This window comes from Xenia sp. Carnegie-2017, unplaced genomic scaffold, assembly GCF_021976095.1.
Source record: "Xenia sp. Carnegie-2017 unplaced genomic scaffold, XeniaSp_v1 HiC_scaffold_6, whole genome shotgun sequence".
NCBI lineage: Eukaryota > Metazoa > Cnidaria > Anthozoa > Malacalcyonacea > Xeniidae > Xenia > Xenia sp. Carnegie-2017.
Window position 1 is genome coordinate 3,748,722 of NW_025813526.1, and position 26,272 is coordinate 3,774,993.

Below are 26,272 nucleotides of genomic sequence, written 5' to 3' on the forward strand. Positions count from 1 at the left end.
TGATATAGCCAATGACAAAATAATTGGCCTTGAAGATTATGGAAGTGGCACAAGAACGAATAAACTGGCAAATTCAGCACTTGTCCTCTTGCTCAGAAGCATTTCGGGAAAATGGAAGCAACCACTTTGTTATGTATTGGTAAATGGAGGATGTCCTACAAAAGAAATGGAAGAGCTGATGAAGGATGCAATTAACAAAGTTGAAAGAATTGGGTTGAATGTTATTGTAGTAATGTCTGATTTGGGGAGCAATTTTCAAAGTTTGGCTAAGCACCTGAACATCAGTCCAGAGAGTCCTTGGTTTATGCACAATAAAAGAAAGATTTATTTGATGTTTGATCTACCACATCTGATCAAATGTGTTAGAAATAATTTGATGAAATACACTTTCAAGTTCAACCAGTTCACAGCCAAGTGGCAGGATATTGTGGATTTCCACAATAAAGATAAAAAGTTGTCAATAAGAGCAGCACCTAAACTGACTGATAAGCACATTGCACCAAACAACTTTGCAAAGATGAAGGTGAAACATGCTACCCAAGTCTTAAGCCACACAGTAGCAGCATCCATATGCACATATGTAAGTGTTGGATGTCTGCCGTCATCAGCTATGGGCACTGCAGAATGCCTTTTGAAGTTTGATTCTCTGTTTGATTCTGTGAACGTTTCAACAGTATATTCACAAAAGTCTTTAAAATGTGCATTGACCAATACCTCTCCACACCTCAACTTTTATGAGCAAGCTATTCACTTCCGATCTAATCTCAAGATTTTTCATGGCAGCCAAGATGTAACAGGCAGAGTAAAGTGCATCAATGGATGGCTAATTACCATAAATGCGATTTGTCAGATTTGGGATAACCTTCACCAAAATTATGGGCTCAAGTTTCTTCTAACAAGAAGATTGAATACTGACCCAATAGAGAACTTTTTTGGAGCAATTCGTCAGCAGGGTGGCAACAGCGACAATCCAACCTCCATCCAGTTCACCCGTGCTTTCAGGAAGCTGTTTTTTAGTTCATTCTTAAATTCATCACAAGGCAACTGTGATGATGACTTTGATGACTTACTGGCACAATTCTGCAAAGCTGACTCAAAGCATTCCTGTTTTGATTTCTCCATCTAAAAACACAAAAACTGACGATGTTGAGACAAGGGATTACAAGGAAAAGGAGATTGGTGACAATTTAATGAAAGAGAATCCAATTGCTTATGTAGCTGGATACTTACTCCAGAAATATTTTGAAAAGCACAAGTGTTCCATATGTGAGTCAGTTATGGTCACAGACCAACTTGATGATAGCAGAAATCTGCTTTGCTACTTCAAGGCATATGAGTCAGACAAGAGCTTTGGCGTTCTCCTTGCACCAAAAGTATCATTTTATGAATATATCACCAAAATTGAAGACATATTTGTCACAGAATTCTCCACTTATACAAAAAGAGTAGGTATTTTGAAAAAGATTCTTCAGCAGCTACAAAAAGCTCCAATCCCATTTGAACGGTGCTCGCATTTTTCAATTGATTATCTCCTCAAACTCTTTCTAAGAATGAGGATTTACTATGCCATCAAGTTTGCAAATCGTAATCTATCAGCCGCCAAGTTCAAAAAAGATAAAAAGTACGTAAAAGTGACTCACCTTTAGAAGGAAAATAAATGAACCCGCATACACCTCGGATGAATCAAATGAAAGTGACTGTCAAGATTCAACGCTTTTTCAATACATTATGATGCAGGTCATCTGAACTTCTAAACTCCATCAAAGTGCCAAACCACTGTAAGTAAAAAATTCCAAGAGATTTCAAACTTAATGTCATTAACGAGGCAAAATAAGAAAAATTCTATTGACTGCAGTTTACAAAGCTGAGGAGCGGTCACAGTCACAGAACAAAATGTAAGATTTCGAGCTTTACAACACGTTTAATTAAGTTGTAAAAAAAGAAAGACATAGAATATATCTCAAATTTTGTCAAACTCTCGCTAGGAACAAATCTACAACCTTATTGAAGAGATACAGGCAAATATTTGTACTTCTCTTTACAATCCTTATATTGTTTGTCAGAAATTGACTGGCTAGGAAGATGGCGGCCGAGATGCGCGAAGCAGCATGCGCGGCCCCAAAAACATCAAAGGTTCCGACAAGAGTGGCCCTTCTGTATAGTATATATTCTGTGGTCAAAATTTCGCTTTAGCTATAAGTAACAGAACGAGCCTTTTTATTCATCTGATGCGCGATATATTTTTTGCTACTTTGGCTAGCAATATTGTGATACATCACACAACATCACACTATCACACTCAGTGGCGTAGCTAGGAAAAATAGTTACTCCCGCCAATCCATCTCGCGCCGGAGGCGCGACCCCACTAGGGGGGTCCGGGGGCATGGTCCCCCGGAAAATTTTGAAATCCAGAGCCTTGGAAACAGCATTTCCTGCGATTTCGAGGGCGAATTATTTGTTGTACAATAATTTATAAAAACCCATTTTTGTTAGCTGCATTCTTAATGTGGCAATCGTTGAAACTGCAACTAGTTAAAAAGGTACTAAAGGTGGCTCAGAGAAACGTTACGCAGGAGACAATTGTCCCCTAAAACATAATTTACTCATCACTGCCCCTGCATAAACAGAAGAAATTTGTATTAGCACAAAAAATAATATAGTATACGACACTTCTAAAGTGCATAGAGAGAGATTTTTCTTAGCATTCTACTTGTTAGTTTAAACTTGTTTAGATTGAGGCAAGCAGACAGGGATGGCTTTATTCTTTAAAGTTATGCTTAATTTTCTCAATGAAGTACCATGTATTATACGAACAAATATCAAAACACATACTATACTCATCATTTATAAAGAAAGGCCAGCCTCCTGGGTTTTTCTACAAATTTTTCAACCACCTCGTTATGCAACACCTCTGATTCCTCTTTCTTTTCAATGATATCTTTGTGAATAGATATTCTACACAAAGAGCTAAGCCGACCTTGACCCATTCTATTTCTTAAATAGCTTTTTACCCTTTTTAAGCAAGAAAACGACGCTTTAAGCAGATGCTTCATCAACCTGAATACTCATAAATGTGCAATCATTTATTTCCTTTCTGATTTCATCTTCAATAATTGAATCAAGACAGCTGATAAGACCATTTTGAATTTCTGGGGAGACTCCAGTAAATCTTCTGTCACCAACTATACCAGATTCTGCTAGTCTACTGTGCAGTCGACGCTCAAATACAGAATCAAACTTAGCAAAACATTCGAGCAGCTCTCTATAATTACCTTTGTTCAAGCTACCTTCGGACTCATTGTGACCTCTAAATGGCAACTCTTGCTTTGACAAATACAGCACGGCCTCAGTAACAGTTTTTAAAATTTCTCGATTTTGTCTTACCTCCTCATTGTGACGCTGAATCTCATTTCTTCTAGCGAGGGACATAAGACAATCAATTCGTTCACTAGCTCCATACGTTTTCCATGTCTTAAATGCAGTCAAATGCGATTTAGATTTTTCATGCTTCTTAGCATCAGACATAATACTCCGCATATCGTTGTAGCCATTCTTAGTCCACGATGGCGATGTTTTGGGGAAAACATTAGACATGGCCAACAAAACACTTTCTGCAAGGTTGTACTGCCACACAGCCAGTCCTTCGCCTCATACCAATCTCTCTGAAATGCTCTTCCTTATTTTGGATAGTTAAATCAGGAGTAGGCCGTTCATGAACGATAACATTCTGTTCGACCGACGATCGAGCAGAGAACGGTTTAGCTAATAAGCTATTTACTAAATAAACATCAGTTGAGCAAATCGCAGTCGCACTTGAAGCCATTGTGTCATACACAAATACAAAATAGCAATTTGAGAGTAAACACAATGGAAAATTAATGCCGACAATGACACGTAATTTGATAATCACTAGTCGCTGTACTCGTATTAAAAGGTCGAATAATTACAACCTCCGCCAATTTAAAATAGCGGGCGTTCGACTATAAAAACAGCAGATTTGAGCATGCGTCAAGTCCCTTAGCCAACCAGAATTCAAAACTTTTTATATAGAATTATATTGTATGTTCCGCCCTCTGAAGATGGGCGGAATACGTGAAGAATCGCGCGAGTATGCAATGTGCGAGAAAAGGCGGTTGCTAGGTTACATAACAAATCTTGAGATTTTGCTGTATTACGATTACGAACCACCTAATAAAAGCGTAAATATGAACGAATAAAACATAATATTACAAATTGTTCGTGAAATAATGTATATCTTATGTCCAAATAGAATATTTATTATTTTTTTGGGAAATTTCTACTCCCGCAGGGCGGGAGTAGCGGGACCGCTAGCTACGCCACTGATCACACTCTCATTTATAAATGCAGAAGCTTTTAAACTATTTTGTACGGAAGCCATAAATTTTTGGTGCTTCGACTAAAATGTTTGCAGTTCGCATTCGTCTTTCTCCCGAAAATACTTGATGAAAACTCTCCTCACTAACAATTTAACACATTCCGTTTATTTTTACGTCTTAATACTCAATAATTCGAGTGAAAACAGTTTGCAAAACGCTTGCAAATGTCGAACAACAGTCTGTCATTATACTTTTATTTACAATTTTTAATGAACAATTACATAATGTGTCACCTTAGCCTAGCAGTGTAGCTAGGCTCTTAACCAATTGCAATCGAGATTGCACAATAAGCATAATAATTGTATTTGCCATGATTTCTGAATGGGAAAAGCTAAAAGTCATTTCTCACTGGATCACTGGGGAAAGCCGAAACTCATTTCTGAATAGGAAAAGCTGAAAATATGTCGAAGCGCACGCGTAGCAATTGTCAATCCGTTGACGATTTGCGAAAAGATATCAACGAGGAACTACATCAAGAATATGTGGGGTCGAAGATATTAAGTGATATCCAATCTATTAATTTGAAAGTCTGCAATGATCTAAATGTTGATGTAATTCTGTTTGTTCTTGTTTTGAAATATGGGTTGTCTCTTGTGTGCTCTACCGCCAATGTTGCGTCTTCTTTGCTTGTACTCCCCGTGAATGTACGTGAAGAAGTGTTGGCTTTGGTACGTCCCAATTTAGAAGAAGAAGATGAAAATGTTCTTTTATAGTCCGCTTCTAAATTGAAAGTTCCTTGCACAACGGATAGGAAGTTGCATGTATTTACACCTCCATGCTCCAAATGTATTAAGTACAACCATGATCTTGTGAGCTACAATCAGCCGGTAAAAGTTCAGGTACACGATCTTTCTGGAACTACCGATGGATTGAAAGTATCGCTTAGATGCAATCGCTGTAATTTGCTTAATGGATATTCCAAATACGGTAATGCGAAAGATTCGTTAGTATCATTTAACGGTTTTTCTGAAGTATACAATGGCAGTAAGAGAACAATATGTTGTAGATCTGTATTACTGTTATCACGTTGTTACAGTTTTTGATGGTAAGCATTGTTTGCGTTTTATGTAAAGGTTTTGGAGGGAAACAAGTTACTGTTTCATTTTGGGTCTGCTAGATGGAGAGTGAGTTGAGGGAATTGGGGCAACTGGTCTTTTTTGGTTTGCTTAAAGAAGATGGGGACTCTTCTAGAATTCTTGAAAAAGTAGACAAAATTAGGGCGAGAAGTTTGTACGAGCATGCATCAGATGATTGTTCTGATACTTCCAAAGAGCGCGATAAGGTAGATGCAATTGTATTTTAAAATTAGTTTGGAAACTATATATATATTCTATTGGAAAATAGCTGTGATTCTCATTAGGCTAAGATATTTTCATAATCAAACTTATAGGATGTGGAAGGCTCTGGGTTGCCGATGGAAAATGGAAATTAATGCTTCCTCATTGTATGATGCGTAGAAAGGTACTTATCTTATTTTGATATAAAATTACTCCTCCGCTTTTCTTAATTTAATAATATTATATGAATATTTGTTTTCAGAATTTTGTAAAAGGTATTCCACTGCTGAACTATCCCAATGTATGCACTGAGTCGCCTCAGCATAGAAAGGCATTCTGCGAACAGCATGTGAAATATTTTGAAAAAAACTTCCCTATTGTACCCACTAGTGTGCGTGGATCTTTAAGATATTGTGGTGTGATGCCAAGTAACATAAGTATGTACTGTTTGGTGTACATAGGTGTACATTCGAGTACGTCGGGGACGATAGGGAACAATGCAGACAGCATGAGTGGAACGGAAGTAGAGAGAGCAGAGAATGTAAGTGAGAGGGGCGAGACAAAGGGGGAGAAGCGAGATACTTTGAGGAGTAAGAATGGAAATTGTTTAAGAAACCAAAGTTGTTATTGCGATTACTCTTCGTGTTCCGAAAACATTGGGACGGAGGTCAATTTTCGGAATACGTGGCACCTACCGACGAAGGATTGTTATTGTGATAAATTGTGAAAATTTCGTACGAGATATTACGCGTCCCATACAAACATGGCGAACGACGAAGCAAAACTCAATATAAAATTAACTCGACTTAAGTTATCTTCTCAAAGAACAGCTAAAATATTAGATTCGGGAAAGCGAGAAACTATCGAACGACAACTGAACGCACTCAAAACAACTATAAGCGAAGCTGACAATTTTAAAAGAGCTGTAGAAGCAGCGAAAATCGAAAGAGAAGACGACCTTGAAGAAATCAGCGATTGGAATGCGGAAATCGAAACAAAAATAAGCGAAGCCGAAGACGACATAAACAAGCTACAACACTGGCTGAACAATAGGAAATTAGAAGAGGAAAATCACCCTCGCGAGGAGCAACTTAAATTTGAAGTAAAGCTTCAAGAAACCAAGGCTCAAGTAAATGCAAAAATTCAAAATTCAAAGTCCGGGGACTCAAAAATAAGTGATGAAAGTATGTCGGTGAGATTACAAAAAATAAATATTACGAAATTTGAGGGGGAATACATGGATTGGCCCAGATTTTGGGGACAATTTACGAAGACGGTGGACAAGTCCAATATAGCTGCCATCAACAAATTCACATATCTGTGTGGTTTCCTTGGGCCCAAAGTCAAGCGACGAGTAGAATCATTACCATTTATCACCGAAGGATACAATAGAGCGAATTCAATTTTAATAGATCAGTATGGGAAGAATTCGGAAATTATAAAAGCTTACATAAAAGAGATCATGGACTTGCCTCGTATCTCCGGAGCAAACCCGAGAAAGGTTGCCGAATTTAGTGAGAAGTTAAATCACAGTGTCCAAGCTTTGGAAACGCTGGGTAAACTGAAAGATGTCCAAGGAAATGTTTCCATGACTCTAGACAAACTCCCAGCCATACGTGGGGACCTTGTTAGAAATGATCCAGAATGGGAAAGTTGGGACTTTTCCAAGCTTACTGAAGCAGTCAGACAGTGGACCAGACGAAATCCAGTCTGTGAGAAAGAGTCAGACACACCTGGATGGAAATCTAGAAGGTCAGAGAAAGTCTTTCATACCAAAGAAAAGGGGGTTGCTTACTGTGAAGGAAATCATAAGTCGGGGGAATATAAAGTAATCAGTGCTGTCAAGGAGAGAAGAGCAATTTTAGTCAAAAAGAAACTTTGTTTCAACTGTACAGCAGGACAGCATCGTGCTAACGCTTGCCCCAGCAAGTCATCATGCATAAATTCTCACAAACGACACCATACGAGCATATGTGATGTCGCCAATCGAGAAGAAACACCAAAAACAGGTCAGACTGTGTTGACTACAGATGGATGTACTGGTGAAGGAATTTTCCCCATTCTTGTTGTCAAGATAAATGGAATTACATGTCGTGCATTGATCGATTCTGGGGCTGGAAGTTCATACATATCTGGTAAACTTGCATCTATGCTGAGGGTGAAACCAATTGAGACACAAACCACTTAAGTTGACATGCTTTTGACTTCAAAAACAACAAGACTGGAAATCTATCAAGGAGTAGTTGAAGCAATAGACAGTGATTATTCAATGAAGGTGAAGTTGATCAAGGTGGAGAAAGAAGAGTTACTCACAGTGGACAATCCACACTATGAAAACTTACAAAGAAAGTTTGAACACCTGAAGAATGCAAAATTTGTTAATAATGATCGAAAAGCTCAATTACCTGTACATATCGTTTTGGGAAGCGGGGAATATGCACGGATAAAAACTCGCACAAATCCTCTAGTGGGAACTGAGGGGCAACCAATTGCAGAAAAAACAAAACTCGGATGGTTTGCCATGAGCCCTGGTGTGGAACCAAACAGTAAAAGGATGTTGCTTACCCAAATTTCCCTGAAGGATTATGAAGATCTCTGCAGGTTGGATGTGCTGGGCCCAGCAGACACTGCTGAACACGAGCAATCAATGGTGTATAACGAATTCAAAGAGCAATTAACGCGATCACCGGAGGGCTGGTACGAGACCGGTCTTCCATGGCGCGGAAATCATCCACCTCTCCTATCGAACAAAACAGGAAGCATCAGAAGGTTGGAATCTTTAGAGCGACGACTAAAGCGAAAGAAATTAACTAAAGATTACAACGCAGAAATCCAAGACCAAAATCACAATGGCATAGTTGAACCAGCAACTAACGTAGCAAAAGGTAATGAATTCTACATACCTCACAAAGAAGTCGTACGTGAGTCAGCGCAGTCCACAAAACTGAGAGTGGTGTACAATGCATCAGCAAAAGCTTCACCAGAAAGTCCTTCTTGAAACGAATGCCTGTACGCGGGACCTTCGCTAAATAACAAGCTGTGGGAAGTGCTGGTAAGAGCGTGAAGTTTTCCTGTTGCAATCACTGGGGATATTCAAAAGGCATTTCTCCAAATTCGTGTACGCGAAAGTGAACGGGATTCTTTAAGATTTCACTGGCGACCAAATCCACAGGCTGAGGTAGAAGTACTACGGTTCACGAGAGTATTGTTTGGATTGGTTTCGTCTCCATTCCTACTTAGGGGAGTTCTTGAAACGCATTTGGATCACTGGAAAAGCAAAGCTCAAGACGCAGTTGAGGCTCTGAAAAGGTGTCTGTACGTTGATGACATCATTTCAGCAGGATGCACTGTGGATGAAGCACGAAAAAGGTTATTGGTAGCTATTGACATTCTGGGTGACGCAACCTTTATCCTTCATAAGTGGGCGTCAAATGCAAAGGAGTTGGATGAAGGTAGTGTTAACAAAACTCATGAAGAGCAAACAGCTGCCAAACAACAATTTGGGGTGCAACCAACGGAGACGAAGATCCTGGGTACAACGTGGAATAAAGAGAAAGATACGTTAAGTGTACAAATAAGACATTGTGGGAAATTGCCAACGAAGCGCAACATTTTAAGTCGACTAGCGAAGATTTATGATCCAATGGGAATTGCATCCCCTCTGCTTTTGCAAGGCAAACAAATCTATCGAGAGGTGTGTGACCTGAAATTACCTTGGGACGCAGAATTAATTGGTAAATTGAAGCAGAGCTGGGAGAAGTGGGAAAACACCTTACCAAGCGAAGTGACCGTGCCAAGAGCGGTTCTGTCGTTCCAAGAACCCGTCTGTAGTTTAGAGATTCATGGATTTGGGGATGCCAGCGGTGAAGGTTTGTGCGCAGTCGTCTACACGGTCGCTAAACAACCATCTGAGTTACTCAGGAATTACTGGCAGCGAAATCAAGACTTGCCAAAAGAAGACTGACTATCCCGAGGTTAGAGCTTGTTGTAAGTCATATGGCCGCAAATTTGGTCTCCAATGCTATCAATGCGCTGAGACACATTCCACACAGAAAACACTGCTGGTCAGATAGTACTGTAGCATTATGGTCGATTAAAGGAGAGGGTGATTATAAACAATTCGTGTCGCATCGAGTGGCAAAAATCCGAGATTCTAATGAGATCGTGTGGCATTATGTGCCAACAACCGACAATCCGGCCGACCTCGGAAGCAGAGGTGGCAAACTGACCGAGATGTGGATGAAAGGTCCTGCCTGGCTATCAGAGCGTAGTCTTTGGCTACCAGATCTTACAGTCAAACCGTCGATTGGCTCCCAACGTGAAGCAAAGGCGATGAGAGTAGTTTTGAGCACGGCTATTCAGCGGTCAGACTTTGCAATATTGAGTGATGTTCTTGAAAAACATCCATTGCGGAAGGCGATTCGTATTGAGGCGTGGGTGAAACGATTTATTGATAATGCTCGACAAAACAGCGATGATATAAGGCACGGGCCACTGACATTTGAAGAAGTGGAAGAGCAAAACATGTCATGGATAAAAATGGTACAAGCGGAGTCGCAGAAAACCCAAAGTCTCAAACGGATCTGATTCAGTTAAATATACGACCGACGATGACAAGATTTTAAGATGTCACGGTCCGATATAAGGAGAGTTCCCTATTTACTTGCCAGATGACGCTCTATTCACCGTGAAGTTAGTGGAAGATTCACATTTGGAAACACTCCATGGGGGAGTTATACTTACGATGGCAAAGGTCCATGAAAGGTATTGTGTTCCTCGGCTTCGTCGACTAGTCAAAAAGCAAAGGAAGAGATGCTACAGATGCTAGAGATCCAGGACCAAACCGTATCAAGCTCCAATACATGCTCCTTTACCAAAGACTCGAACAAAAGGAACCACACCGTATAAAGTTATTGTTGTCAATTTCGCCGGTCCGATTAAGTATAAAGTCAAGAAAAATCAATAAGGAAAAGCCTATTTAGTGCTCTTTTCCTGTAGTTTGACGCGAGGAGTCTATCTTGAAATGTTGAAGAGTCTTGAGACAACTTCGTTCGTGCAAAGTCTAAAACGGCTCATAGCAAGGCGAGGTCGTCCTTCGCTGATCTATTTGGACAATGCGAAAACGTTCCAAGCTGCAGTGGCATGGTTAAAGAGAGCAATGCAAGACGAGAGTTTTCACAGCGAGCTCAGTAAATATAGCATTAAATGGAGATTCAATCTGTTCCGCGCATCCTGGTGGGGAGGCCAGTTTGAGCAATTGATCGGTGTATTCAAATCATCATTTTACAAAGTCGTTGGTAAAGGACTTCTGAAATTCGATGAACTGGCAGAAGTTGTTCTCGACGTAGAAATTTGTAGGAGTAATCGACCACTGAGCTATGTAGAGGATGGTGTTGAGCTCCCCGTACTGACGCCATCTTTGTTCGCACTGCAACAGACGAATGTCATCCATGAGGTTAAGAGTCATCACATTAAGGACGGTGAATTACGGAAGCGAGCAAAGTATTTGTACAAAATCAAAACCCAATTGTCAAACAGATGGCAGCGAGAATATTTAACAAGTCTACGTCAACGCAATCAAGTTAACAAATCAGCAACGGAGTCTCATCCGAAAGAGGAAGATATCGTTTTAATTAAGGGTGATGAGAAAAATAGAAATATGTGGAAGATCGGAAAGGTAACGATGTTGATCCGCGGAAGGGATGGAGTTGTGAGAGGAGTCAAACTTCAGTGTGGAAAAATATCTCTTGAGAGGCCAATCCAACTGATCTATCCTTTAGAATTACAATGTGACGTCAGCAACCATCAAAAGAAGTTGCGAGTGAACGCCAAAGAATTCAGACCAAGACAACAAGCTGCTGCGGTTGCGGAGGCGATAAATCAGGAGCTAATGGAACAGGAATGAAATAAACTTCGAGACAAAGTGATATAACATGTGACTCACTCGTAGTCACATGTGGGGGAGGGTGTTGCAAATTATGTTGAAGTTGTGTTGGGTTTCAATTGTATATTCGAGTACGTCGGGGAAGATAGGGAACAATGCAGACAACATGAGTGGAACGGAAGTAGAGAGAGCAGAGAACGGAAGTGAGAGGGGCGAGACAAGGGGGGAGAAACGAGATACTTTGTGGAGTAAGAATGGAAATTGTTTAAGAAACCAAAGTTGTTATTGTGATTATTCTTCGTGCTCCGAAAACATTGGGACGGAGGTCAATTTTCGGAATAGTACTCCAAAATCGTCATGATTATAATCATGCTTGAGAATAAAGTCCGATTTTTCATGATCAATTCGAGATGTATTAACAGAGCTTTTACACTTAATCGCAACTGCTCTTGCTTTGGTATATAGTATTTTGCAGGGAAATTGCTACCTCTTTCTCTAAATTTATCTCTGTGCTCAATGATATGTGTATTCCTGTGCTGACAGAGAATTGCTACAAAGAATTACTCTATTTTATAGGTGAAGAATTGATTGACGACACTGGTCTGCTTTCTAACAATGACGTGTCAAAAATGGACGAAACGCTGGGAAAGCTTGATAAAGATGGCGACACTTTCCCAGTAGGAAATAGTGTTGTACAGTTACAAGGTATATTTATCTAAAATTTGTTACTTTGCAATATGTAAAACAGTTTTACATTGTAGCTAACATAGTAATATATATCAGTGAAACCTGAGTTTTTCTATTAACGCAAAAGTGGTCGTTAATGACAATGAGTTATAAAGCAGGTTTGTGAATGACGGCATGAATTTGAATTTTTTTAACTACATCCATATTATTTATATGATGAAATTTTAATACATTGGTACCGATAATTAATAACTTATTATTTTTTAAGACAGAAAAATAACTTTTTATGACAGCATTTGGATTATAGTTATACATGTACGCGTAATGGTGGGGAAATCGTTACTTTGGATTGTTTTTATTTTGCGTGCTTTTCCCTTGCCTTCTCGCCCTTTCAATGTTTAGAAAAGTTTAGCGTCAAAAGTTTCAGGCCTCAAGCCTCAGTATGGTGGGGACTGGTGGTGGTCCATCCCAAAGTATGACATTAATCTTTTTCTACTGAATATTTTAACCCTAATTGATTTACTGAATATTTACTGAATATATACTGAATATTTTTAACCCTACATCTTGAGAGTCATTTGACTCTGAAGATGTCTACCGCTAAGGTTGTCAAAACGTCAGTCTTCATCAACAAAAACAGTCCTTCTCAGGACTATACCAACCTGGACGATCTACATTCACAAACATGTAACGATACTCCCGGGTTCAAACCATTTACTTTATATTGCAATTCATTGAAGACTTTGTTGTAATAACTTATATTTTAATAGACAATATTTTCCAATTGCAGCACATGAAGAGGAAAACACTACAAGTGTGGTGGGGACTGATGGTGGTCCATCCCAACGTATGACATTAATATTTTTCTACAGAATATGTTTAAAATGTTTTGAAATATAAAATTTTTTATGACCCTACTTTATTAATAATATTTTAACATTGTATTACCTTTGTTACATTACAGATAGAAGAAACAAATTTCATGGTATGGTACATAATATCATAATTTGTTAAATACTTTGTTGTAAGAGTTACAATTTTTTCAATTTCCATAGGCAGATGTCAGAAGTGTGGTCTTTTTGGCCACCACATAACTGAATGCAGAGCAAGTAGGTTCACATTTTTGTAGTATAGACTCTTGTTGTTAATATAACAATCTGAAACATTAATATTTTTTAGGAATGATGTGTCGATATTGCAAAAAGAAAGGGCATGTCAAACAAACATGCCCTATTTTAGCCAGAAAAATTTCGTCTACTCGAAGAAGAGTGACAAATGTTTTCAAAAATTGCCAATTTAAAGGCAAATTAATGTAGTTTATTGAAAAACAACGTTAATTGTGTTCATTGTGTTATTACTATATTTGCTTATTATATTTTATTGGATATTACAATTTATTTTATTTATATTTTTACATATTTCTTTTAATATACATTGGATTCATTTCTACCTTGGCAAGTTCATTTTCTTTTTCAATTTCCTTTGATTATACTTGGTACAACTGCTTTAACAGCACCCTGTTATAATAAGATACAGACCAACATTGACACAGCATTTAATACATACATATTATTATATGGATTGCTTTTACCTTTTTGCAGAAATTCACAATTTTCACTAAATAGTTGTATACAGACAAGCCGTATATCGAATGTAAATCTTATTCACTTAATAAATCTAAAAAAAATTCAAGTTTAGAGTAAGTTTATTGGTTTACTTGAGGCTAATATCCGTTAAAGGCACCTGTTTTTTGTTTGCATTATACTTCACCACAGTGCTCGCACTCTAAGTAAGTTATATCGTGAGAACAATGGTTTTATTTACGAGTAGTCTGCCGAAATGCATAGTGCCTCTTTCTAGCTGTAAAAAACGGTTCCTTTGAATTGTTGGATTAGTGTTCTGGTTAAAACTGTTCTTTTAAGAACTATTACATTGTTATTATCACCATTCACCATGGTATTTGCCATTTTGAAATCCATCTTTAAATGGTTTTATTTTATAAAAACATGTCATGAGCCGTTTGATAATAGGTATTTGCCCAAATTTTAAATTATGACCAATCAATTTAATCATGAAAGGCAGATAAAAGAAAATATTTACCAACATTTGTAGTTAAGGTGAGTATTGGTGTTTTTAAAAAACGTTAAATATTGACATCTTTGATTTTTGCAGGTTTTAATCACCAGCTATATAACCGACACGATTACATCTCAAAATTCAAAACAACTTTACTGATTTCTATCGAAAATATTCAAACTTTCTTACCTTGAATTTTATTCGTAATATCAATCTACATGTGCCGTAATAATTCAACGCCATGTTTACGTAAAAACATATAAATCAGGAGGGAGTGAATATTGAAAAAAATTTTTAAAGCGGAAGTTTTGACAACCAAAATCCGCCATTACCGCCATATTTTTGACGGTTAGCACTATTTTCCACCCAGCAAACCGCCCTTTTCTTTGTAATATAATATTTTACACAATATAATATTTTACACAATCTAATATTTTACACAATATAATATTTTACACAATCTAATATTTTACACAACAGGGGGGGATTTAGACTGTTGCAAACGTTGCAAAGGCAACAGTCAGAATTTTGCAAAAAATATCAGTCCCATAAAAATTGCATAAAACGATTTATGGGGTTCGCAATTTTGCATTCATGCGTAGTGCAAGTTGTACTTCGTTAAATTAAGGTTATACAAAGACTAACATGAAGTATGTGCCTATAAATCATCTAAACGCGATCGCATCGTTCAAAATCACACTGAATGGATTATGATGAAATCGGCAACAGTTTGTTGCTTAATTTAGCGAGCTTTGGCTACAGCCAGACGTGCTAACCCAATCACATTGCTAATTGTGGCAACAGTCGAGCGTTGCTTAACCAATCATATCACAAATCACAGCAACAGTGACAGTGGCAACAGTTCGATACAATTGCGTAATTTGCTTTTATGACTTAATTTTGGTGTATGGACAACTTAATTGTGCTAATTTGGAAACATTCAAAATGTCATCTTACGATACGTTAAAGCAACTGCGCAGTTTGTTGAATAAACCGCCTTCCTATGACGAAAAGGCAAGAATGAGTGGGATTTCATCACTTCGGCAAGAATGCGAGAGAATTATTGCAGCCAAACTGAGTAAAACGAGTAGGCGACATACAGCATGTTCATATATGTCAATTTTCAAAACTGCAGTTCCCTCGAAGTCAGGAATTACGCTGCATAAATCACTTCCCAATAAAGTTAGTAAGTTAATAAGTAATACGTGCCACACTGGATTTCACTAGAAAAATTCGACAAATTTTATAATTGACTAGACTTTGTGATGTACTGTATGCAACTGTGCAAATAAATTGTTATTGTGTCAATTTTGCAAATAAATTTGCACAGTAGATCTGTAATCTGCAGACTCAAAGGCTCTATGACTTCTTAATGCACATGCCTTTAATGTTGTATTTAATATTATTTATATTGTGTGGTTTGTATCATTTGTATTTAAATACATTTGTTTGTCACTTCCACATATGTGGTGGTGGTATGGACAAACCCAAGAGCATTTGAAATTTAAGTTTTAATGTGAAATGACTCATTCCTGGATTTGCTTATGTCTTTACGGCTTCTACTATATGGATAGGTTATTTAGATAAATGCTGATATTTTAATCTAAGTAATGATTGTGGTTATATTTATAATGCAGGCATAGATTTAAAGGACGTAATTTTGATGCAGATACATATCATGTGTCTTCCCTGTAAAATTATTGCAGTTAATGTATTGCTGTCATAACTTATAAACTCTGTAAAACATAATGTTTTATTTCTATGTCATTTGATAATTTGCACTTATTCCATTGTTATATCAAAATATAGGACTTCTGGTGATGGTAATTGTCTTTATAATTCATGCTCCATTGCAATGTGTGGTGATGAAACCTTAGCCACCACTCTTCGATGCCTTACAAGCATAGAATTGTTTATGAATATACCTTATTATTCTTCCCATCCTTTGATTGAACAGCAGCATAAGCAAGGTGCGTTTAGTTGTAAGGAAAATGCATTTGCTATGTGTCTATCTGATGCTGCACTTGAATGTTTTGATAAAAAGATCAGAAAAGGCTATTTTTGAAGAACTTTGTAGAAATGCTAATGATCAAGTTTATTCATCTTTCCTGTGTTTGATGTCATTGTCAAGCGTCATCAGACTTCCTATTGAGTCTTATTATCCCATTTCTTCTTCTGATGTTATGGATTCTCTTTCAATTATGTTTAATTGCACTATCCAACCAAGGGAGATGTTTGAATTGGCAAAAGAGACTGACAAAATACACATCTTTCGTTGTGCATTTCAACCAGTGGACTATTTAGAAAAGAAGAATGCCCCAAAAGCAAACAATCATTATGTACCTCTCTGTCGCAAAAATCCAACATTTGCATTAGTGATGAAGCACTATTTTTACTCCTTATCTCCTAAATATGTATTTTCCTGAAATCTTGTCCACCAGTTTCATTAAAACGCTAACGAGTCCCTGTCAGCTTTCCAAGATGTCTCACCACATAAGGAAACACAAATAAGTGTCAAACCAGCCAGTTCAAAAAAGTTCAAGCAAACTTCTCTTGACCAAGTCATGACAAAAAGAAGAAAGATATTGGAGGAGCCCACCACTAAAACACTGTTCGAAAGGAGAATTGTGCCTTCTGTAGTGGAAATAGTATCCTCAAACACTTCAAACTCCCATGCTTTAGATGTTGTTACTGGATATCGCTACGATATTTCAAACTTCGTGAATTTGTCTGCTCCTTTGACTGACCAAGATAAATACGCTTTGATTTGTAATCTCTGGAAACCCGAGTCAACTTACGATTTCCCTGTAACCATCATTAAAGGTAGTGGTCGAAGAAAGTTTCAATATGACTGGTTAAACATGACCGAATTTTCGTGGTTAGCATACTCTGCCAGAGTTGATGGTGCTTTCTGTTTAAATTGTGTTCTTTTTGGGGGCGAGTCCACTCACAATGCTTCTAAACTAAAACAACTATTTAAAGAACCTTTTAAAACATGGAACGTAGCTTTGCAGCGATTTCGTGATCATAATAAGAAATCGCAAGTACACAAAACAGCCACCATTCGTTTCTCTCATTTTAAAGAGGCAATGGAGCAAAGGTCTGTGCCCATCGACTGTCAGCTTAATTCAATTCGACATGATCAAATCAAGAAAAACAGGGAAAGATTGCGACCTTTAGTTGATGCTATTTTACTTTGTGGTCGGCAAAACATCGCATTAAGAGGACACAGAGATGATTCTAAATTCATTGAACAGGCCAATGTGAACACTGGTAACTTCCAAGAAATTTTAAAATATGGTGCCAGGTGTGGAAATTCTTCTTTAAATGATTATCTCGACGCTGCTCCACGTAATGCGACTTATAGATCAAAGACAACAGAGAATCAGTTGATCGAAATTTGTGGAGACATGCTATCATCTAGAATAGTTGACGAGGTTAAACATGCAAAGTATTTTTCTATCTTGATGGATGAAGCCACAGATTGTGCAAATATCGAACAGATGTCTTTGGTTATTCGCTTTGTGGACAAGCAGTTCTTAATTCGTGAAGATTTCCTTGGATTCATTCCATGCACACAGGGCCTATCTGGTGAAGCAGTAGCTAATGCAATTTTAAAACACCTTAAACGTTTAAAATTGTCAATTGATTATTGTCGTGGTCAAGGCTATGATGGAGCAGGGAATATGGCCGGTAAATATTCTGGTGCAGCAGCCCGAATAATGGCTATTCAAGAGAAAGCAGTGTATGTGCATTGTAATTCGCATATTCTTAATCTTTGTATTGCATCATCTTGTAAAGAACAGTTCGTACGAAATATGATGGATGCAGTTCGTGTGACGTCCGAGTTCTTTCGATTTTCCCCAAAACGTTTTGATTTGCTAAAGAAGATAATTAAGAAAGAACTGCCCAACTGCCGTCACAAAGTTATTATCGACGTTTGTAAGACCAGGTGGGTGGCAAGGATTGACGGTTTATTAAATTTTATCGAAGCTTTCCCGGCTATTGTTCAATGTTTAGACGAAATCAAGGATAATGTTGACGGGCACTGGAATGACGGATCAACTGAAAAAGCTAACGGTCTCTATCACAGCATCGTCAATTTTCAGTTTATTTTGGTCCTTGTAATTGTTTCCGGCTTTCTGGAGATAACCAGACCACTTACTGTTCAGTTACAAGATTCTAGTCTAGATGCAAATGCAGCTCGTGAAAAGGTTTCTCTTTTGTTCGTTATGTTGGAGAGGTTCCGATCTGATATTGAAAGAAAGCATGAAACGTGGTTCAAGAATGCTGCTGACCTTGCTGAAGCTGTTGGTACTCTTCCTTCTAAGCCACGAACAACTCGTTTACAGAGTCACAGACCCAATACTCCAGCAGAGTCCATTTTGGAGTATTATCGTAGGGTTGTGTCCATTCCTTTCCTGGATCATCTTATTTCGGAAATTAAAAAACGCTTTTCTGAAAGAAACTTAAACATTTTGGATGCCACATATGGAATGCCAAAAAATGTTTTGTAGAATCCAGAGGGATGGAAAGAAAGATTTTCTCAGTTTCTTAACAAATATAAAGACGACCTGCCCCAGCCTCGTCTTCTTCCCACCGAGCTTGAAATGTGGTTTGAAAAATGTCGTTTATCTAAAGATAGCTTGCCGTCTAACCTCGGCGATGTTTTGAAGTTTGCAGACAAGGCCACTTTTCCTAACATATTAACTGGTTTTCTAATATTCGCAACAATTCCAGTAACTACTTGTACATGTGAACGATCCGTTTCTACCCTAAGACGACTTAAAACATATTTGCGAAATTCCATGTCAGAAAGTCGATTAAGTGCTTTAGCTATGTTAAATGTCCATCGCGAAATCCCGCTTGATATTGACGAGGTTATCGATTTATTTGCAAAAAAACATCCAAGGAGAATTATCTTGCGTGATGTTATAAATGATGATTGATAACTTTGGCTTTTCTAATCCAGTCATCGGCTAATCTTGGTGGTTGCCAAAGCTTGCTCACTTTTGCCAGTAAAAAACATGTTGGGTTTCGCAGTATCTTAGCGAAAAAATGATCGAATATGGCTTAAAATTCAAAAGTTGAAGTCACCATCCACAACTTGTTAGGTAGAGGGAATAAAATCTCTTGACGGAATTCTTGATGCCTATGCTGTGATTTACAATGCATTGGATTATAGGAGTGGTATTACCAACGAAAAAAAAAGAATAACATTTATTATTACTTGTTGCCTGCCTTTAATACGATGATTACATCTTGAACATTTCTTTGCTATATCTACGTATCTTTTTCTTGCTGTTGTTGGAGGAGTGATATTGTCAATGAAAGAAGAAGAATGACATTTATCATCACTTGTTGCCTGCCTTTGGTACGATGATTACATCTTGAACATTTCTTTGCTATATCTACGTATCTTTTTCTTGCTGTTGTTGGAGGAGTGATATTGTCAATGAAAGAAGAAGAATGACATTTATCATCACTTGTTGCCTGCCTTTGGTACGATGATTACATCTTGAACATTTCTTTGCTATATCTACGTATCTTTTTCTGTTGTTGTTGGAGGAGTGATATTATCAACGAAATAAGAAGAATAACATTTATTATTACTTGTTGCCTGCCTTTAGTACGATGATTACATCGTGAACATTTCTATGCTATATCTACGTTCCTTTTCCTGCTGCTGTTGGAGGAGTGGTATGAAATATCAATGCAAATAGGAGAATAACGTCATTAGTTGTCCTTGCCTTCTTTTCACATCACTTTTACTACTGTTAGAAGAATGTGGTCAAAAACGTTTGCTTCATTTGTTTGATATAAGAAGTGCTCATGATTATTTTGTGCTGTGAAATAGTTTCTTTGCTTTTCACAAAAAAAAATATGCCATGCTTCTCCCTTTTTAAAATCACTCGTGTATTGGAATGATACCCTCGTGATTGAAAGTTGTTGAGAAGGTATGAAACTTGAGAAAGCTGATAATAAAGATGAAATTGTTTAATAGTGAAAATTTTCATTTTAAATTATTGAAATTTACGAAAACTTAATTAACTAAGTAAAGCCAAGGTTTTTGCAAATTTTAACGTCAAAATGCGGGAAATCACATTTCCGAGGGTCTAAAATTCAAAATTTTACGGGGGAGCATGCCCCCGGACCCCCCTAGAGGACTCGCGCCTTCGGCGCTCGCAGTACTGCATCAGTCACGAAAATTGCTGGATCCGCCCCTGATATAATATTTTATATAATATTTTACACAATCGTCGAAAAACGACATATTTTCCAGCCTGGATTATAAGTTTATAACTTAAGGTGGTTGCATGAAAATTTATACTGCAACATTTATCTGTAAATATTTTCATATGTTGATATTAAAAACTGTATTATAAAAATATAAAATTACTCGCCATCTCAAAACGACCTAGCACCAGTGCATGCATGGTTTCCTTTTAGCTTTTCGTTCTTTCCCATTAGCCGCCATCTTTAATTTATTTCCGATTGTGTAAAGTAAAGGGCGGTTTGCTGGGTGGAAAATAGTGCTAACCGTTTTTGACCACGGGGTCCAGGCCCCTTTGCCCCTCCAGGTCTTTTAGAGCTCAATGGGTCCAGGCCCCTTTGCCCCTCCAGGTCTTATAGAGCTCAATGATCTAGACCTACTATATCTATGGGTACAGTATTGTAATATGAAATTTGAACAACGTCGATGAAATATGAATCGTCAAAGTGGAAAGCCACGCGCTCAAAACAGTTTCAGTATTCCTTTTTTCTTGTACATGACGTTCAAACAAAAAGGATGGAAGATAGTGAGACAACGTAAGTAGAAAAGCTTTAATATTATTGTATTTATCATAAATATGGCATAGTTCATTTCCTGTTTACGCAGGATGCTTAGTTTTTTTTAAAGCCCTTAAAATTTGCTAGTTTCACCATGGAATTTCACTAATAGTTTGTGCAGAAATGGACGACAGAGAATATGTATGTTTAAATATTATTGAGGCTGGATGAGCATGAAAAAGGTTGGGTGAAATTACTCCATAACCACTGACTTCAGGAACAATTGGGTCCAGTTGAACAGCTAAAGAATGCCCAGGACTTCCCGGGAGTTGGAAAAGAATGCTCGGCATAATGCACCTATCATTGTTAACCAGGGAGGGGGGGGGGAGCGCGGGCGGGCAAAGATAGGGGATTTGAATTTTGAGCAAAAATTTTTGTCAAGTGCCCCACACTTCGCAAGCTGTAAATGTTCAAATTGCATCTAAATGCCCCTACAAGGGGCATTGTCTGGGGTCAAATACCTCACACTCAGGCACATAAAAAACAATTTGTGGTACAGCTTGTACTGCTAAATGCTCAAAATTAATCAAACTTAATAATAAAAGAGGAAAACTAATATGAGCAAACAAAAATGAGTTATTCATAAATGGTAACAACGATAGAGCTCAATAAAGGTGATGAATTTGGAATAAATACTGATTACATACCTCGATTGCTATGGCCAAATTGAAACACATGGACACTCAATTCACTCAGAGCATTATGGTAACCAGCCCGCTAAGAAATTGCTGATCGATGAAAATAATCAAATGTCAAATGCCCCACTTTTTCCGACCCTAGATACGAAAATACTTGTCAAAACCCCTATGATCACCTGCCCTTCCCCCCTTCCCACTTAACATTGATAGGTGCATAACATTCACAACTCTAATAATTAAATAGTTTACATGGTAACAGCGCATGACTGAGCAGACAAAACAATTATATTTTGAAAATATTTTAATAAATATACTATTCTGACTTGTGTTGGCTTGACGAAGTTTGAAATTTTAAGAATATGGCAAGTGATTTTATCATTAACTAACTTGATTGCTTGTGTAATTGTATCACCAGGCATTCTTTTCCAACTCCTGGCCATTCACTGCCCAGGCATTTTGTAGGACCAGATCAATTCCATTTGACCACTTAAAGTGTCAATAACTCCTTCAAATAATACCTCTAGAGAGTAAAATCCTAAAGTATATATAGGGTCACTAGGGCAAATCTGGTGGCATTGCCAGCCAATGGTTAGTGCATTTGCTCCTTTATGTGTACTTCAGTTATTGATCTTTTTTCAGATTTTGCGGTATGTGCTCTGCAAAGCTAAGGAAAGGAGTTAAGTTTTGTTGGAAATGCAATGTTGACCAAACAGTTGCTGGTCCACCTGATGAAACTAAAAATCCTGTGCAACAACAAGGTGAATCATTTGGCAGGCCAGAAGTTGGACAAAAGAGAAAAGCCATGTCTATTAACAGCTACATGAAGGCTAAATCAACTGAAAGGCAATCTGCTAGTTGCTTTCGATCAAAGAAAAAGAACTCTGCAAAGGAGGAGAAAAAGGTCTCTGTGAACATTGGTATCAAAGTTATTTCATCAAATGGACTTAAGACAGTTCGTGGTAGACGCTTACCCGTCACTGTGTCTCACCAAAGCACATATGCTATATTACTGGAGCAAGCAGTACAAAAATGGAGTGCATATGACAAAAACTTTGATGCATCAAAAGAATATGTATTACTCTACGATGACGAGAGATGTGCTCAGTTTATGCCAGGTAAGTTTCTTTTACTTGCACCAACAATTTAATTGAAATTGCATAATGAATCATGATTCCTTTTCAGCCCTTTCTCTGTTCTAGTTTTTTACTTGTCTGATGCCTTCATTCATGGATGGATTTATTGGGAAATGGGACATACACCTTTCTTTACTTGGCCTAGAATGCAAGACAGATACCAATTCCAATGTTAAATAATAATCTGTGAAATGTTCTGCTGACGCTCACTTGCTACAATACGATATGCATTGAATAGTGATTACTAGAATCAATCTAGCTTCCTAGATTTATTCCAATGATAATTTGCATTACCACAGTGCACAGCAGAAAATTTTTAAAACAAATGCATCTCTCTTTTGAGTCACATAAATTCATAGTACCGTATTGTCAGCCAGTATATACACTTTTGTTATGTTTGTTCCTCACCAAAATTCAATATGGTAGTGAAAACATCAGAGAAATGTTGCAGGCTAATGTTGCAAAATTTGCATTTGCTAGATAGGTAGAAAGATAGATAGAACTTTATTTACCCACGCTAACCCTGTCAACTGACGCTGATTTTCAACAGAGGGCATGTTAAAAATGCGAGAAATACTGACAAGTAATACAAATTAGATAGCGGAAATAGCAGAAATAGTTATTTACAAGTGGTAGTGCTTCCATTCCCCATTCAATTTACAATCATACCATACTTCCAATCCGCACAATTTTTCCTTTGACATTCACCTACAATTTATTACAGAAATTAGTCAAGTGGCATTTATTGCAAATGAGAATCAAAATGCTCATAGGAATTCCTGTGGGAAAGATAATTTTCCTTAAATGAAAACAGTTAAAAGTCATGTGATTGAACAATTTTGTCCCATGATATGCCAATGCATCCATTTACAACATATTTCTACTTTTTAGGTCAATATGCTGAGTTTTTCTGCCTGGAAAAGTATAAGACAGAAGTAGGAAAAGACTATAAGCGCCTCGTATTTTATCTTTGCCAAAAGTAAGATCTAGAAAAAAGCGAAGAGCTGGATGACGAGGAATCTGTTGACGGAAAGAGTGATGACGAAACTTTCAGCTTAAACCAATTATTTAATGGACATTTGCCTCCTGAAGAGGTGTTTGCCATTGACAAGTTTATAGACGCTGTGGAGAAAGCAGAAACCCAAAGCCAAAAAGAATGCTCGTCTTCAAATGTTCGTGGACAGACGGAGTCAAATGACGTTTCCTATCTCGTGCCCCAGGACGCGACTTCTAATACTGATTTCGACAGCTGTATTAATGATTATAGAGATGTGGTGAATTTACTAAGCTCTAAAGTCCAACATGATGATCAATTTTTCCTTACCATGAGAAGAAATGCGCCGTTTTCCAGGGTACTTATAGACGCTGTGGAGAAAGCAGAAACCCAAAGCCAAAAAGAATGCTCGTCTTCAAATGTTCGTGGACAGACGGAGTCAAATGACGTTTCCTATCTCGTGCCCCAGGACGCGACTTCTAATACTGATTTCGACAGCTGTATTAATGATTATAGAGATGTGGTGAATTTACTAAGCTCTAAAGTCCAACATGATGATCAATTTTTCCTTACCATGAGAAGAAATGCGCCGTTTTCCAGGGTACTTAGTTTATGGAAAAGACAAGCTTTAAAGATGGATCCTTTGCATGATTTAAAGGTTCATTATAGCGGCGAAAATGGCATCGACTCCGGGGCAATTGCGTTAGAGTTTTTGGAAGAATGCGTGCAAGAGATGGGAAAAGTAATGTTTCCTGATGGTTCTCCTGTCGATTCATCTTTGCATGTACAAAATGGTGATTTCCGAGCATGTGGTCAATTAGTCGCTGTGTCATAGGCGCAGGGTGGCCCACCTCCTTGCTTTCTTGAGAAGTGTGCGTACGAAGCTGCGTTTTCGAACGTGGACATGATGAATATTTCTAACGAACATCTAACCACTAGAGAAGTTAACTTGCTGGAGGAAGTGTGGTCTGATTGTAAAAAATATACTGATCTGATTTTAGATCATGGTTACACAGGAACAATTTCGAATGAGCATGCTGAAGAAATTATTCGTTCCCTGAAGGTGAGTTTTGTCTCTCGCAGATGCCTGTACATGAAAGAGTTCATGATTGGAGCTAAATCGTATGGGCTTGACACCATCATAAGAGAGCACCCATCTACTTGTGAACCGTTATTTGTGAATGGAGAGCTGAAGAATAACTTGGTGCCTAGTGCCGACTACCTCTTTTCGCTAATGGTGCCTAATTACTCGGAAGTCGGGTCAACGAGAAGATGTACTGAAGAAAAAATTATGGATTATTTACAAGATACCTTAATTGCATTCGAAGATAAAAACCTTGTGGGACATAGTTATGCAGTAACCTGGGATGATAAAGAAAGCGCAGAAGCTGGTAACCAATCATCTCATGGTGGCGATGATCAAGAAATCCCAGAAGAATTTGAAACTCCAGTCGTAAATATTCCAGGTGTGATGGGCTGGTTAACTGGAATGCAGCACGTGCCTATAAATGGAAGAAAACCAAACATAGCAGTCGATTTTGATCATGACTGTCTGTTACGAAATCCTAAACACTCGATTTGTTTCCCACTGATCGGAGCATGTGCTAAAACACTAACCATTCCTGTGGCACATATGAGAGACGAGACGAAGTTCAAGGAGGTCTTTCTGATGGCCTACTGCAAAGGAAGACCATTTACAAAACCATAATCTGGATTGAAGTAGTATAGTACATGGGGGTTCGAGAGCACAAAAAGTGCTCTCTATCCCCCCATGTACTATACTACTTTTAACCTTGGGTAAAAACTATCTTTATAACAGCGTAAAATAAGACCATGGTTCAAAAGGCGTCCCTCAGCAAAAGGTCATGTAAAGAAAGCTGCGTAAAAAATCATTGTTTTCAAAGGGGGGTAAAAATCTCGAGGTTACAATCTATCGTTTAAAAATATGGAATCTATATGTTTTAAAAACTATCTTTACAAATAAATGTTAAGAAAGCATCGTTTCGGAGGCGATCCGGCAGCGCAGAGCACGAAGTGCTCGAGCAGGGGATGGATCGCCGAGAATTCATGCGAGCCGGTGGGTAAAAATTCTAGCTTTAGCTAGAATTTTCGGCTCGCCCCATGGTGTCCGAAGGACGACAGAGGATTAATATATGCTCTTTTACAATCTATCGTTTAAAAATATGGAATCTATATGTTTTTGAAATATATAGGTGCGTTTAAATTTTACAAACTATCTTTACAAATAAATGTTAAGAAAGCATCGTTTCGGAGGCGATCCGGCAGCGCAGAGCACGAAGTGCTCGAGCAGGGGGATGGGATCGCCGAGAATTCATGCGAGCCCGGTGGGTAAAA

The 26,272-nt window shown here is 38.0% G+C and overlaps 1 protein-coding gene and 3 long non-coding RNA genes across 4 annotated transcripts; 1 reads left to right on the forward strand and 3 right to left on the reverse strand.

Annotated features, from left to right (window-relative positions):
* Window positions 1-919: 919 nt before the first annotated feature.
* LOC124458172 lies at window positions 920-1,719 on the reverse strand. Its single transcript, XR_006953050.1, has 3 exons — window positions 1,641-1,719; window positions 1,231-1,544; window positions 920-1,122 (listed from the first exon to the last, which is right to left on the reverse strand). It is a non-coding gene; the product is annotated as an uncharacterized LOC124458172 (long non-coding RNA).
* An 11,272-nt stretch (window positions 1,720-12,991) lies between these two features.
* Window positions 12,992-14,586, reverse strand: LOC124457666. Its single transcript, XR_006952719.1, has 2 exons — window positions 14,511-14,586; window positions 12,992-13,402 (listed from the first exon to the last, which is right to left on the reverse strand). It is a non-coding gene; the product is annotated as an uncharacterized LOC124457666 (long non-coding RNA).
* LOC124457665 lies at window positions 13,524-14,110 on the reverse strand. The gene is made up of 2 exons (XR_006952718.1): window positions 13,837-14,110; window positions 13,524-13,762 (listed from the first exon to the last, which is right to left on the reverse strand). It is a non-coding gene; the product is annotated as an uncharacterized LOC124457665 (long non-coding RNA).
* Window positions 14,587-17,410: 2,824 nt separating the features above from the next.
* Window positions 17,411-18,838, forward strand: LOC124456907 (52 kDa repressor of the inhibitor of the protein kinase-like). The gene has a single exon (XM_047007215.1). It carries the CDS (start codon window positions 17,411-17,413, stop codon window positions 18,836-18,838), a length of 1,428 nt encoding a protein of 475 aa, XP_046863171.1.
* Window positions 18,839-26,272: the final 7,434 nt, after the last annotated feature.